This window comes from Rhinatrema bivittatum, chromosome 13 (genome assembly GCF_901001135.1).
Source record: "Rhinatrema bivittatum chromosome 13, aRhiBiv1.1, whole genome shotgun sequence".
Taxonomy (NCBI): Eukaryota; Metazoa; Chordata; class Amphibia; order Gymnophiona; family Rhinatrematidae; genus Rhinatrema; species Rhinatrema bivittatum.
In genome coordinates this window covers 5897091-5912843 of record NC_042627.1, presented here as the reverse complement: position 1 = coordinate 5912843, position 15753 = coordinate 5897091, and the positions used below count along the sequence as shown (strand labels likewise).

Here is a 15753-nt window from a genome sequence, read left to right as displayed (position 1 = left end):
TTGAGACGAAGAATTTTTATTGTTAAAATCTCAAGTCACTCAGATTGGTGCAATGTTTAGTTAAATATCAAAACATTAATTATGGTTTTTTTAACCTGCTCATTTGTCTGCTTTTCTTGCAGGTAAGATCCCCTCTGAAAATTTTGAATATTTCCTTAATGTTCTTAGGCCCCCTTGGGTACAGCCTCGATATATTTAAAAGCTGGTGAATCATTGAGCTTCCTCTATTTCTTCTTTACTTTTCCTTTGAACTGTGAAGACTCTCCCCCTTTATGTTTGTATGATTGATAGGATGTGCGTGTCGTGTGTTGGACTATTAGGTTGATTTCTGTTTTGTTTGAGGGTAAGCTTTTGTTTAATAAAAATATTGAAAACTCTGTATATTGGTACCTAGAGATTAAATATTTTTGCAAATGTAATGCTATTGTGTTCTGTGATTTTGTACACATGTTAGGCATGTACCACTACAAATAAAAAGTATTTTGTTTAAAAAAAGAAAAAATGGGAAGGGGTAGGTAACCAGAAACCTGGAAGGAATAAGGGTGAAGAGAGGGGAGAAAGAAGAAAAAGAGGCAGGAAGGAGTAGGGGACTGATGCATCACACTATATGTACCAAATACTAAATCTGCCCATATGTGCCATGTATGAAATTTAGCTGAATTAATTTTTCTATGACCAGACTGAAAAATAGGACAACTGTTGCTTAAGCAGGCCATGAACGTTTTTTAAAAGCAGGATTATCCTGTGTAGAGAGGATACTTGGCAATCCTAACAGTCATTCACTCAGCCTTGCACTTTTCGCCTTCTCTTCTAGAAATAAATCTACTTTTTGGGGATCTGCCAGGTTCTTGTGACCTACACTGGCTATTGTTAGGAGACATGATGCTGGACTCGATGGACCTTGGTCTGATCTAGCATGGTATTTTCCTGCATTCTTAAGATCTATTTTAAGTTTGCTTGCTAGCCTCCCCTGACTTTCCTTCAAGTCCTCCACAACTGTTACATGCCTCTTCTTTCAGCTTCTCTGCAAGTTTCTAGTCTCTACTTTCAAATGCTTTCATAGTTTTGCTCCATTATTTTGTGCGTTATTCCTTCAAGCTCTTGCTATTCTTTTAGGTATACTCTTCGAGCTTCCTCTGTAGGCACAATTCTCTAGCCATTTTCAATTCAGAGCTAAAGGTCTCAGAAATTTTCCAATTACAGCACCCCACACACAAATCCAGTCTGCTCGTTTTGGGTCTGTTCACCTCTTACCTCTCTTTTCTCGAACAAGCTTCCACTAGATATGGAGGAATCACCACTATCATCTGTCCACGAAGCTAAACTTTTTTCACTAATCATGTCTCTTATCCCAACATTTACCTAAAGTAACCTATGGCTACTTGTTAATTTGTGGTAAGGCACCCTGAAGAAGAGTGAATAATCATCATCTCTCCCTTCAATCATACTTCCCATATTGTGATTTCTATGCTCTCCCTCTGAGAATCCACATCCTCTCTCACATTTTAACACACTATTCACATTCCCTTTCCCTTACTCGCGTTCTGTCTTCAATGCTGTATATCCGTAGTTGCATGGGGATGTTGAAGCTGTGCAGGAAGTTTCCACCAAATACTAGAGTATCTACGGGGGTGAACACCGCATGAATCCAACCTATACGAAAGATACATTGCATTAATGACTTGTGCAGGATCTCAGCAGCACACAGCTGGAAGGAGATGCGTGATCTGAACCCTTACCGGAAGGGATGACAAAGGTGTATCCCTGCTGCAACTCAATGCGTTGGCACTCTGCTACCCGATCACCCAAAAAAATATCACCCTGTTTGCCTGACAGCAGCCAGTTTTCATACATCTCCAGATTGTGTGTGGTCGGAGGGATCAGCCAGAAAACCTATCAGAAAGAAACAAATAGTGCTCTATTGGAAACTAAATCTTTACTACTATTTATATGGAAGAACTTGGCTTTACCAAACAAGTGCATGGTTACAGTGTAATTATTCATATAAAATGCACAATATACAAACTCCTATAGTCTCAGACTGCTGCATCTAACACTACTCTTTCAAATTTCCTTAAACTTGCTATTCCAACTTCAAGCACACATCCTGATGTACAAATTATTTCTGAAATGTTTTCTGCTTCTCAACAGTTCATCTTTCTTTCTCCTTTAAGAAGTTATCATGCATAGTTTTTTCCTTCTTCTCTTCCATCTGAATTGCCAGGGTATTACCATTTTTTAATTTCCTCCCTTATCTTTGCTTAAGACGATAAAAGGCAGCTGCTCTTTGGCCAACAGATCTCAAAGAATATCTGGCTTTCCCTGAATCTAAATACCATGTATTCTTTCAGCTGCACTGCTAATCCTAGAAACCCCAAGCAGAAAATGAATACATTCTTCATTTTGTGTTTCAGAGAACACTACCTGTTTATTAGAAAAACTGCATACCTTCCCACCACGAAGGATGTGGTACCACACTGATGTGCCACCAAAGTCCACATGGAAATCTGTGTAACAGCCCCTAACACTCATCAGACAGTACCTAAAAGGGATAAAGAAAGGCTTAGAAAAGAGAAAAACCATTGAAAAATTAGAGAAAAGTGGTAAGAAACCGAAGAGAAGGGAAACTGGGCTTCTGGCAATAAAAGGAGATTAATTCTTTCCACGGAAACAATGAGGTCCATACTAAGTCAGCACATGGGAAAGTTATCCAAATGTTCAGTGGAACTTACCCAAAGATAAGCATTCAGCTTAATATGCTTGAATAAAGTTATCCATATAACTTTAAGACAGGTTTTTGTCCTAGCAGACATACTCAGCTAATTTTGTCCAGGAAGTGCTACATTTTAGCAAGGAAGCAGGGGGAAATATTTAAATCTTAGGTTTTGTCTGGCTAACACCAAAGGTTAATTGGACAAACCTTTTGAATATCAACCTCAACCCATCCCACTGTCCAGCCAGAGGGGGTTCACTTGTTTTCTTTGGGGTGCTTGCCATATTTGGAGCTTATACTTTCCACAGGCTTACAAATGGACAGAATGGAGAAATTACTTACCTGATAATTTTCTTTTCCTTAGTGTAGACAGATGGACTCAGGACCAATGAGTTAAGCTTCCCTAGCAGCAGATGGAGACAGATTTCAAAGCTGACGTCACCACAGATAACACTCCTGCAGTGACCTCAGCCCTTCAGTATTCTCTTAAAAAGCCATTGTGGACATACTAATGAAAAAACTTGATTAAAATATGATTAAAAATGGATAATGGTAACTGTACTCAACCAATTATAAACACTGAACTCCAGTAAGAATATAAATGCCCTAATCTAAGGACTGGATGACTGTTTACCCATAAATATTGTTTTGTTTGTATTGATATTGTTTAGTTCAGAGTGTTCTCTGCCTTTGGCTCCTCCGTTTGGCTCATCCGTTTGGCTCCTCCGTTTGGCTCATCCGTTAGATGATCGAGGGGTTAAAGGGGCACTTAGAGAAGATAAGGCCATCGCGGAAAGATTAAATGATTTCTTTGCTTCGGTGTTTACTGAAGAGGATGTTGGGGAGGTACCCGTAATGGAGAAGGTTTTCATGGGTAATGATTCAGATGGACTGAATCAAATCACAGTGAACCTAGAAGATGCGGTAGGCCTGATTGACAAACTGAAGAGTAGTAAATCGCCTGGACCGGATGGTATACACCCCAGAGTTCTGAAGGAACTAAAAAATGAAATTTCAGACCTATTAGTAAAAATTTGTAACTTATCATTAAAATCATCCATTGTACCTGAAGACTGGAGGATAGCAAATGTAACCCCAATATTTAAAAAGGGCTCCAGGGGCGATCCGGGAAACTACAGACCGGTTAGCTTGACTTCAGTGCCAGGAAAAATAGTGGAAAGTGTTCTAAACATCAAAATCACAGAACATATAGAAAGACATGGTTTAATGGAACAAAGTCAGCATGGCTTTACCCAGGGCAAGTCTTGCCCTGGGTAAAGCCATGCTGGAGTTAATAAACATGTGGATAAAGGTGAACCGGTAGATATAGTATACTTGGATTTTCAGAAGGCGTTTGACAAAGTTCCTCATGAGAGGCTTCTAGGAAAAGTAAAAAGTCATGGGATAGGTGGCGATGTCCTTTCGTGGATTGCAAACTGGCTAAAAGACAGGAAACAGAGAGTAGGATTAAATGGGCAATTTTCTCAGTGGAAGGGAGTGGACAGTGGAGTGCCTCAGGGATCTGTATTGGGACTCTTACTGTTCAATATATTTATAAATGATCTGGAAAGAAATACGACGAGTGAGATAATCAAATTTGCAGATGACACAAAATTGTGCAGAGTAGTTAAATCACAAGCAGATTGTGATAAATTGCAGGAAGACCTTGTGAGACTGGAAAATTGGGCATCCAAATGGCAGATGAAATTTAATGTGGATAAGTGCAAGGTGATGCATATAAGGAAAAATAACCCATGCTATAATTACACGATGTTGGGTTCCATATTAGGTGCTACAACCCAAGAAAGAGATCTAGGTGTCATAGTGGATAACACATTGAAATCGTCGGTTCAGTGTGCTGCGGCAGTCAAAAAAGCAAACAGAATGTTGGGAATTATTAGAAAAGGAATGATGAATAAAACGGAAAATGTCATAATGCCTCTGTATCGCTCCATGGTGAGACCGCACCTTGAATACTGTGTACAATTCTGGTCGCCGCATCTCAAAAAAGATATAATTGCGATGGAGAAGGTACAGAGAAGGGCTACCAAAATGATAAGGGGAATGGAACAACTCCCCTATGAGGAAAGACTAAAGAGGTTAGGACTTTTCAGCTTGGAGAAGAGACGACTGAGGGGGGATATGATAGAGGTGTTTAAAATCATGAGAGGTCTAGAACGGGTAGATGTGAATCGGTTATTTACTCTTTCGGATAGTAGAAGGACTAGGGGACACTCCATGAAGTTAGCATGGGGCACATTTAAAACTAATCGGAGAAAGTTCTTTTTTACTCAACGCACAATTAAACTCTGGAATTTGTTGCCAGAGGATGTGGTTAGTGCAGTTAGTGTAGCTGTGTTTAAAAAAGGATTGGATAAGTTCTTGGAGGAGAAGTCCATTACCTGCTATTAAGTTCACTTAGAGAATAGCCACTGCCATTAGCAATGGTTACATGGAATAGACTTAGTTTTTGGGTACTTGCCAGGTTCTTATGGCCTGGATTGGCCACTGTTGGAAACAGGATGCTGGGCTTGATGGACCCTTGGTCTAACCCAGTATGGCATTTTCTTATGTTCTTATTCCCAGTTTGAGTACCCCTGTTTTATTGTAACTCTCGCTTCTTCTTAGTTATGTTAATGTTATTGCCCTATGTTCCATGTAAACCGATATGATATGATCTGTATCATGAATGTCGGTATAAAAAAAGCACTAAATAAATCTCTTTGAATCAACATCAATTCCACTGGTGAATCCTTGGCACCATTCATGGGCAGCCATAGGCAGGATGCAGAGTCCATCTGTTTACACTAGGGAAAACAAAATTATCAGGTAAGTAATTTCTCCATTTCCTAGTATGTAGCCAGATGGACTCAGGACCAATGGGATGTCAAAAACTACTCCCGATTGGACAGGAGGCTGCCCATGGTCCGGTTAACACCGCCCTTGCAAAGGCAGCGTCCTCTCGGGCCTGTATATCCAGGTGATAGAACCTGAAGGTGGTGTGCAAGGAGGATCAAGTCGCCGCTCAACAGATATCAACAGGAGACAGCAGTCTAGCTTCCGCCCATGAGACCACCTGAGCCCTAGTGGAATGGGCTTTAACTTGAGAAGGCAATGGCTTTCCTGCCTTCACATAGTCTCCCAAGACCACCTCCTTAAATCCAGTGACCTATGGTAGCCTGCGAAGCTGGTTCGCTCTGCTTCCTTCCACTGTGAAGGACAAATAGGCGGTCCATCTTTCGGACCGGCTCTGAAACTTCCAGATACCGCACCAAGTCTATTGACATTCAAATGGAGGAGGCAGTATTCTTCCACATCTTTGTGCTTATCTAGAATGGCAACGAAATGGACTGATTCAAATGAGACTCAGACTACTTTGGGCAAGAAGGATGGAATGGTATGAAGCTATAATGCTCCTGGAATCATCCAGAGGAATGGTTTCCGACACAATGCCTGCAGTTCAGAGAAGAAATGTGCCGAGCATATAGCCACCAGGAATACTGTTTTCAAGGTTAATAAGTGGAAGGAAAGACTGCGCAGCAGCTGGAAGGAGGGCCCTGCCAAAAATTCCAATACTAGATAAAGTTTACACAAGAGAACCGGCCACTGTAGAGGTTGCCGGAGGTGCTTCAACCCTTTCATAAAACAGGCCACATCTGGATGAGCCAACAGGTAGGTTCCATTCACCTCGCCCCTGAAACAGGAGAGACCTGCTACCTGGACCTTCAAGGTGTTAAGGGTCAAACCTTTATTCAAGCCGTCCTGCAAAAAATCCAGAATTAGTGGGATTTTGACTGCCCGAAGGGGGACACCGCATTCCTCACACCAGGCCTCAAATACTTTTCAGACCTGCACATATGGGACAGAGAACTTCCGAGCACGAAGTAAGGTGGCAATTACTGCTGCAGAATATCCTTGCTTCATCAAGCGAGCCCTCTCAAGGGCTAGACTAAGAGAATAGAGTCGGATCCTCGTGAAGGACAGAGCTCTTCTGAAGCAGGCCCCTGTGTGGTGGGAGGCACAGGATTCTCTGCCAGGAGTCTCCGCATACATGTATACCATGGACACCTGAGCCATTCTGGAGCTACTACTAGGACTGTGGTGCTCGATTCTGCGAATGACCCTGACCAGCAAGGGCCATGGAGGGAAGCCATATAGAAACTCTTCTTCCAGTCAGGTCTGAACGAGAGCATCGATCCCCAGGGACCACTGATTTCTTTAGTCGCAAGAGAGTCTGGGAATCTTCACATTGTGGGATGCAGCCAGAAAGTCGATGAACAGGAGACTCCAGCAATCTAATATCAGCTGAAAGGCTTTGGCCAACAACGCCCACTCTCCTGGATCCAGAGTCTCCCTGCTTAGAAAATTTGCTCTGACGTTGTCTTTTCCTATGATGTGGGAGGCTGAGATCCATCTATAGATGTATTTCTGCCCATTCCATAAGATCTACCTCCTGTGACACTTGTTGGTTCTTGGTTCCACCCTGACAGTTGATATAGGCTACAGTCGTTGCGTTATCCAACATTACGTGGACCGCTTGGCTCTGGAATCTGTGGCTGAATTGTAGACACCAATCTGTCTGTCCAGGCTTGGAATATGTAGGTAGGCCTCTGATAGGTCCAGGGAGGTTAAAAACTCTCCCGATTGTACGGCCATCATCACAGAGCATAAGGTTTCCATGTGGAAATGATTTACTCACAGATGTCGGTCGATGCTCTTGAGGTCTAAAACGGGGCAAAAGGAAGCTTCCTTCTTGGGTACGATGAAATTGGTGGAATAATGCCCCATATTTTCCTGGGGTGTAGGTACTGGGATTATAGCCCTCATCCTGAGCAGGCTTAAAATGAGTAGTCTCCACTGCCTGCTTCTTGTGCTGGAAGTGGCAAGGAGACATTATGAATATATCCTGAGGAGTGCTGTGAAATTCCAGTGCATATCCTTCTCGTATGACCTCCAGTACCCATTTTCTCGAAGTGATCTTGACCCACTACTGGTAGAAGACTGACAGTTCAGAGGCTAGGTTGGCAAAATTTCATGGGGGGGGGAAGAGGGGGAGGAGTTTGAGACGAACCTGAACCCAAGCCTGCCCCTCCCTTGGGCTGTTGATTACGAAAGGACAGACCTCCCAAAGGGCAGAGAACTCTGAAATGTCAAGTTTCTGTAGGGGAAAAAGCATTGGGAGCCCCTGGATAGACTCCTCATAGGCGAGGGGCACTGTAAACTGCTTTCTCTTTTCTTCTGGTAGCCGGGGAACTGGAAATTTACCCCATTTAATGGCCAGCTTTTCCAATTCACTTCCGAAAAGAAGCGATCCTTTAAAGGGCATCTTTGTAAGATTTGCCTTGGAGGTTGCATCTGCTGAACAATTCCGCAGCCAAAGCTGTTTTCTGGCCGAAGTATGGACTACATCTGAGTCCACGTCAGCTAAAAAGGCGGCAGGTTCCATAACTGCTCTGGAATTCACCCCCAAGTTATCCACCTCCTGAAAGAGGAGTAATTACGAACGAGCTACCAGGGTACAATAAGAAGCAATCTGTAAGGTTATTGCTACTGTGTCAAAGGCCTGTTTAAGGATGGACTCCATCCGTCTATCGTGCTTGTCCTTTAAGGCCATTCCTCTGGGATAGTTCGCTTGGAGATGGTACAGACTAGTGCATCCACTTTAGGGAAACAGAAATGCTCTTTCACTACTGGATCCAGTGGGTATAGAGCTTCTAATGCTCATCCCCCTTTAAAACTTGTTTCTGGGGCTTCCCATTCCAGGTCAATCAACTCCTGGATTGCTTCCAGTTCTGGAAAGTAGCAAGAAGCTTTCCGTAGGAAAACCAGAATGGGATTCTTCTTCTGTTCTGTTACAGACTCCACCCCAGGAACTCCCAGCATCTTCATATTCTCCTCTTCGTCCGTGCCATCTGGGTCCCTGCCAGGGATACCCTTGGTGAGGTGAGGCATGCCTCAAGATCTGCCGATAAGACTGGGAAAGGGAGGGCTTACCGGCTAAGGCTCTGTCCAGACAGGGGTGAGGTAATAGACTGCACCTGTCCGAAGGCTTGAAGGTCCTAGAAAAAATCCACCCAAAAGAAGGCAGCCGAATCCATGCCTAGCCCAGGAAGTACTGGGGTAGGCACCGCTGAATTTCCCTCTCCCATGGATGACCCGGTCACAGTGGTACTCAGATCCAGGGTACTTCCAGTTAAGGCTGTGGCTAACCTATCCTCTGAATGGGAGCAGCCGAGCTTAGCAAAGTCAGGGGAGGCCAACTCTCTCTGGGCTTCCTCACAGTGCTGACAAGTTGGAATCCAGGTCAGACTATGAAGGCCTAATATGACAAGCAGCGCAGAGAGAAAGGCACTTATGTTTCTTGGCTGCTGGAACCATTGACGTTGGCAACTGTGCATTCTGTCGGCTCGCATTTAAAATTTTATGCGCACAGATTTCACGCACCTAGGCAAGATGTGGCGAGGTGCATGCACAGGCCATGCGCCCGGCTTTACCTGTTTTCTATGCTTAGTAGGTTGTGCACGTAGGTACGCACGCAAGGTTTTGCATGCAGTGCGTGTGTAGAGATGATGCACTGCATGTACCGACGTTCTACATCATGCACAAAGACGCGAGCAAGATGGCGCCACCGCAGCCTACCATGCAGTGTACCAAACAAGCCTAAAGCGGGGCCTGGCCCACCCGGGGGGGGGGAGGGGGGCTGCTCAACCCGCTCAAAAGCCCACTTCCCCTTACCCCAACGGAATCAGGAATGACGTCAGTACGGTGCGCCGAGCACTGAGACCAGAGGAATTGTTACCGAAAACCCCTCCAAACATCTCTGAATCGGAAGGTACTTTTTTTTTTTTTTTTTAATTACCTGGGCTCAGCACTTACCAGCTGAGTACACAGACTGTCTCTAGCTGCAGGGGGGAGAGGGCTTTGGTCTTCACCACGGCACTCTGCTTCCTGCACCTGCTGCCTTTCAGCTGCTTAAGCATTAAAGTCCACACCGGGAACCGGCGACTGGACCAAAGAACACCTCTGAGGGATCTTGGAAATCACCTCAGGAATTCTCAACTGGGGAGGGACCTTTAAGTATCACCACAGGAAAGCGGGGCTCTATTTTCTCCAATTTAAATGTAGAATTTCTCCGTCAAAAAAGTACAGCAATACCCATAGGGAGAAGTATGTCCACCATCTTCTGGAGACGGAGAAATACTGAAGGGCTGAGGTCACTGCAGGGGTGTTATCTATGGTGATGTCAGCTTTGAAATCTGACTCAGTCTCCATCTGCTGGCAGGGGAGCATAACCCATTGGTCCGGAGTCCATTTGGCTACATGCTAGGAAATGCATAGTGCTGCATCTTAAAGGTGTCATTCACTGCTATCTAGAGTTACTATAGGTCTGTCATTTACCACCCTTTGGGTTGCTGCATATTAGGTGGTGTGAACTCACTGCTATCCCTTGATGGCTTGAAACTCACTTCTGCACTTTGGGATACTGCATGCCATGAATGGCATTGGTCGATTCTGTCTGCCTTTCCTTCAGGTGCCTTGGCCAGATGTTGTCCACCCAATCAATAAGATCCACCTGTGATTTTGGGGGGGGGGGGGGGGGGGGGGGGGGAGGAAAAGCATCATCAAGAGCTCAGGGTTAAAAGGAGAGACAGTAGAACAGCAAGAAATAACCATATACCCAGTAAGTACCAGAAGCTGTAAAAACTCTTATTTGGAGAAGCAAGATCTCAAAACATTTTATTTTAAAAATAAGTTATGCTTCATAAAGTAAAAGTCAGTCCTGGATAGTACTACTTTACTTCTCCATCATATTTAAAGGTCCCATGTCACAATGGTAACTCGGGAAGAGAGGGGTGCTCAACCTGTTGCAGTTCTAGCACGCGCACAAATGCCATCTAATGGAGTAGAAAAGGTTCTTTACACTAGGAAACTACAAACATTTCTCTAACAAGGTGAAAGTACACCCAATACATGCAAACAGTTCAGTTAGCAATACTGAAGCATTTTAGCAACTGGCAACCATGTGTCCAAAATGTAATAAACCCAAAAAATGAGTCCCTTTTATGGTAAAGACTTTTGCTTGACAGAATTTCTCTGAAATGTACTTTAAACTGGACAAGCTAAAATCCTAAATAGAATTAGTGAACTTTACAAACATATAAAAAACTGGTTATGGACAATTTTTCCATATTACTGTGTTTCAGTCCCCTTCTCCAGGTCACCTTCCTAGCTGATAGAAACCTCCAAACCCTTATCCCCCCTTCCCCTACAAGCTCCCATTCTCTATTGCCATCTAAATTCTCAAGTCTAGTTTTTAAAACATTTGATCTGATTTACAAATTCCAGTGAGCAAATACTGTTCCGTTCTGTAGTGGCCCGGTAATTTCCACTTGCACTTTTGGGCTTCCAGCTCAACTGGAACCAATCTCTATTGGTCCAAAGTGCCATGAGCCTTCATCTGTAATCACCTGGGATGTTTTTCCCAATTTAAAAAAAAACCAAAACAACTCTTCTAGCCCAACCATTACAGCGACAGTCCTTGGTCAGGGGCCACAGATCCCTATGGAACCTGCCCCTTGAGTCCAGCCAGTAGGTGTCACCATTTAGCAATGGCTGAGACTCCTCCTCCATAGAGGCTTGTGAGAACTACCTCCTCAGTATATCTAGCTCCAGCAGCCTAGGTCCAAGAATCATTTCCAGGACTCAGCATGGCAATATGCAACTCTGCCACTGTGCCAGCCCAATTTGTTTTTAGAAAGTTGATTGAATGATGAATGTTTATGAAAGATGTGGGAATAGACAGTAGCTAAGGCTGAAGGTTTGATGATTGGTACAGATGCTTACAAGTTTCAAAACATACTAATTCAGCTTTTTGTTTGCATGTTTGACAAGGCAGAAAAACCTCCTTGCACTAATTACCAATGAAGTGAGAACAAAACGAGGGCAAATGGAAAGAATGTTGCAACTTGGTGAGGACCTGGCCCAAATTCTCCTTTATAGTAAATGGAGATTCAAAGCAGATACGGAGAGGCAAAAAGCACCAATGACAGAAGGATTCTTACTGTTGCTGGCCTCTGCACCAGGTTTTCCAGCTTCGTATGGCTAAACTCCAGGCTGATGACATTGTACAGCTTGTCCCGTTCGTCCTCTGGTGTTTCATAGTATTTAGCCCACTGAGACATGGACATCTCAATGCCTTTCTGCGTACTCACATCCATCACATCCACGATTCGTCGACTTCCTGAAACAGGAATCATGGTGGAAGAGAGAAGGGAATTGGGGAAGAGAGGAAGGACAGACAAAATAAATTACACTGTTGTAGATCACAGAGAAGAATGGCCACCAGCAAAGCTAGCAAGATTACCTCTCTGGAAGCTCCTAAATGTACAAATGACAGCAGATACCTAAGCACAAGATGCAGGAATCTGCAAGCAAGACACTTACCTACAAACATCTTCACATCATTCACGCTGAAGTTAGGATCTGGCATCCTTCCAGTATATAAACAGGTAAAAGAGAGAGAGAGAGAGACATAGTTAGGATTAGGAAAACAAATCCAAATCATGTTCAGATCACAAAACAGAAATAGGGATAGGTGGGGTTCTTTCCTATTTTAGCAGTTTTGTTTTTTAATTCTTGGTGATCTCTGTGGCTACATTGTTTCCAGGGTCTCTTGATTTAGCTAACCTATGACTCGAACATAAGGGAGCAGATATAAACATGGCTGCTGTTAGTTTTATAAATCAGGCAATTATTTCTCTTCTGTACTTTGCAATTCTTTTCTTTCACCATTTTATGTATTATTTTGAAAACACAAAGGTGAGCCAGTTGATAGTATATTTAGATTTTCAGAAAGCAGTTAAAGTCCCTTCGAGACAAATCATAGAAAGTACTTTTTCACTCAGTGAACAATTAAGCTGTGGAATCTGTTACCAGAGGACATGATCAAGGCTACTAACAGCAGGCTTTAAGAGAGGTTTGGACTAGTTCCTGGAGATAAAATCTATAAAACATTATTAGCCAAACAGACTAAAGAAAGCTACTGCTAAGCCTGGGAATGAGTAACAGGAAATAGATTTACTTTATGAAATCTGCTGGATACTCCCCAGTCTGACCAAGGTTGAAGTCAGGATGCTGGGCTTGATAGACCTTGGTCTCACCCAGTATGGCATTTATGGTCTTACACCCAATATGGGCTTGCCCTCACCGGGTGCTACTACAGTGAATGGCACCAAGTATGAGCTCAGAGGCTCTACTACTGAGACTCCAGATGCACCTGGGTTCCAATGTATTACGTGTCGGCTGTGTTGATGTGTCCTTATGGATACCATCAGATCTCACATTTAGCACAAGTAGGACTCTACTTTGCAAAGTGGAAATGTACTTATTCCACAGTGCAGAGACTGAAGAGGAGCTCCGTGCCAAAGGGCTGAGATGACAAGAGAAAACTGATGTTATTTTAGATGGTGCCAGGACCAGAGAGTCAGGAAAAATCAAGTTGCTCAGCACCAAAGAATGCAACCTGGGCAACTAGACTAAAGATAGTCTATTATAGTGTCTACGTAAGGTCTACCCCTATGGAACTCTTCACCAATGGCACAGACTTCTATGCTGAGAGAGAATGTTCTTGAGGGGATCCCTTACACGCTCTTCTTGGCATTTCAACCAGCACCATCTGCTTATGTGCCACACTCAACCCTAACCTGTGATGATCTGGAGGCCGGCACCTCAGGGGCTGTCTTTCCATCAGACCAAGTAATAAGGTAAGCTGAGTCCTGACATAACTAATGCTTCTTTTTCCCCGAGGTCTTACCCAAGACCACCTTCTACTGAGCTTCCATATTCCAGATATAGGTCCTTCTGAGTTTGCAGTGACATCCTGCCACAGCTAAGGCAACTGGGTGCATCATGGTCTGGACCTAGGCAGTGATAACGGACTGGATGCCCGGGACAGATATATGGTACCCAAACATGGTCTTGAACCCACTGACCACTGGCTTCTTTGTTCCAGAATTTTTCATGGAAAACATTTTTTGGGGGAAATATGAAAGTTCTGTTGAGGAGCTGCCAGAGCAGCAGCAGAAGAAAAAAAAAAACTTGCTAACTTGCAAATCTGAGGCAAAAAAGTACAAAACAAAATTTTAGATACTGGGAAAACCCATCCATGTGATAGCTCGGATGAAGAATGAATGAGGGGCTCTTAAGGCAGCAACCATGCATGGCACCTCTTGCACATGTCTGTAAAAACTATCTGAAAGTTGGTTCCATGTTGGCGCTATCAGATATCACCACCTACTGGTTATGACCGATTTATGCCTGCCTGTTGACAAAGAACAATTATTTTAAATGTAAAGAATCTGGAATGTCCTTTTTTGTTTTAGAAAGTGGACTTAGCCAGTGAGAGCCTGATTTTCAATACTTGCTGGCTAAGTTTAGCCAGGGAACCAACAGCATTAAATCTAGCCAGTGAAAGTTTGACTGACCTGATTTATAAGAATATTTAGCCGGTAAGGTTTGGCTGAACACTGAACATATTAAAAGACACTCAGTGGAATTTCAATATCTACCCTCTATATATTTAATTTGAAAAGGCTAATTTTAGCTGTTGCCTGCCTGAAATCTGTATGCCATCTGGTGTGGGCCAGCAAGAGCAAGCTGCCTCCTTTCTTATAGCCTTCTCCAACAGGCTTTTACGTGCTTAGTCACGTAAGTTCAGCCTGCATTAGAAATATTCTGGGATGCTGACTACTGAAAATTTAAATTCACTTTCCCTCTGCCCAACTGTGATATTGGAAGGAAGGAGGAAAGTTTTAACAAAATTCTTTGAACTAATTTACATACTGATTGTGAGCGACAAAAGATGGAAAAAGTGTTCTACTGTTGCTCTGTGCTAAAAATATGTGGTTCAGTAAAAATTCAAATGAAAAAAAATCTGTAATAAACCTTCAGGTGACACTTACTTTATCCCAAGTCCATCTGCGCTGGTAAAGATTAGGGGATCCCTGAGGCCACTTCGCTGGATATACTCCATATTAAAATCTGGTAGAAAACAAGGAAGATTTTTAAACATTTTTTTCTTTTTCTGGATGACATTTAAGTCACAGTAAACTGAATCTAGAATTACTCTAGTCAGTGACATGGAGCTGGGGGTGCTGCAGCTTTATGGTTTGGAAACTTGGGGGCTGATATAATAAGTCGCACTGTGGTTTTTACTTCAGTTTTAGCATGAGCTTTTCGGTGTTAACCTTGCTCTGGTATTTCATATGGGTTTTAATGCCCGAAAAACACCATGGTATGCTTAGTGCAGGTACATGCAAATCACACGGCAATACAGAGAGCCCTGTAAATAGCAGGGATACAGTTTAATGCTTGTTTTTTTAAAAGGGAAAAATTGAACACCTGGGTCAGGGCAGGAATAAAAGTTAAGTAACATTGTTGGTGGCCATTTGAGGACCTTGTGTGTAGGTCCTTCTCTGAGCTTTTCGGTGGCATATGTATTTCTTTTTTGGTATATTTTGTAAGTGGGCTGAAGAATTAGTGCGGCAGAAACTTTACAGCAAAGAGAGGGAAGAAAAAGAGGATGCCTTATTGCCAAAGAGGAAAGGTGGGGGTTCGCGAGGAGCAGGCTGCCCTGGCTGAAGCCCATAGCAGAAGGGAAATACCATGAAGGCTGCCTGCTGGGTAAGTTAGAAATGAAAATCAAACCAAAGCATTAGTTTCAAAAAAAAAAAAAGAAACTGTAGCTCTAGGGCGGTACCTCAAGCAGAACAGTACACATTGTCTAGTGGCTGTTGTCAAATATGCATACATGTATCCTGCAATACATGCAAGCTCTCTGGGGAGGACACTGACTGAAGAGTTACAATATAAGCTCTCTTGGGTGGTCCTGAAAGCAAAGTAGTACATGGAGCCAAAAACGAATACCCTGCTAGATAAGAACAGTCTCTGGAGTGGGTACCGAAAGCATGAGCTAAGAGGCTAATGAGTAAACTCTCCGAAGGAAGAATAGTACACACACTGGATCATGGTGCCAAAAGTGC

General features: G+C 43.3%; 1 protein-coding gene across 5 annotated transcripts in view; it reads right to left on the bottom strand.

The window, feature by feature from the left end:
• The window catches only part of KDM2A (lysine demethylase 2A), a 98830-nt gene that overhangs the window by 36818 nt on the left and 46259 nt on the right, over positions 1-15753 (bottom strand). For 4 of the 5 annotated variants that reach the window (XM_029574940.1, XM_029574942.1, XM_029574941.1 and 1 more), the window contains 7 exons: positions 14674-14752; positions 12158-12204; positions 11776-11954; positions 10180-10286; positions 2449-2542; positions 1740-1893; positions 1538-1653 (listed from right to left, as the gene is read on the bottom strand). In XM_029574940.1, the coding sequence (XP_029430800.1) occupies positions 1538-1653; positions 1740-1893; positions 2449-2542; positions 10180-10286; positions 11776-11954; positions 12158-12204; positions 14674-14752 (776 nt within the window). The remainder of the gene's footprint in view (positions 1-1537; positions 1654-1739; positions 1894-2448; positions 2543-10179; positions 10287-11775; positions 11955-12157; positions 12205-14673; positions 14753-15753) is intronic. The other variant, XM_029574944.1, reaches the window with a different exon arrangement.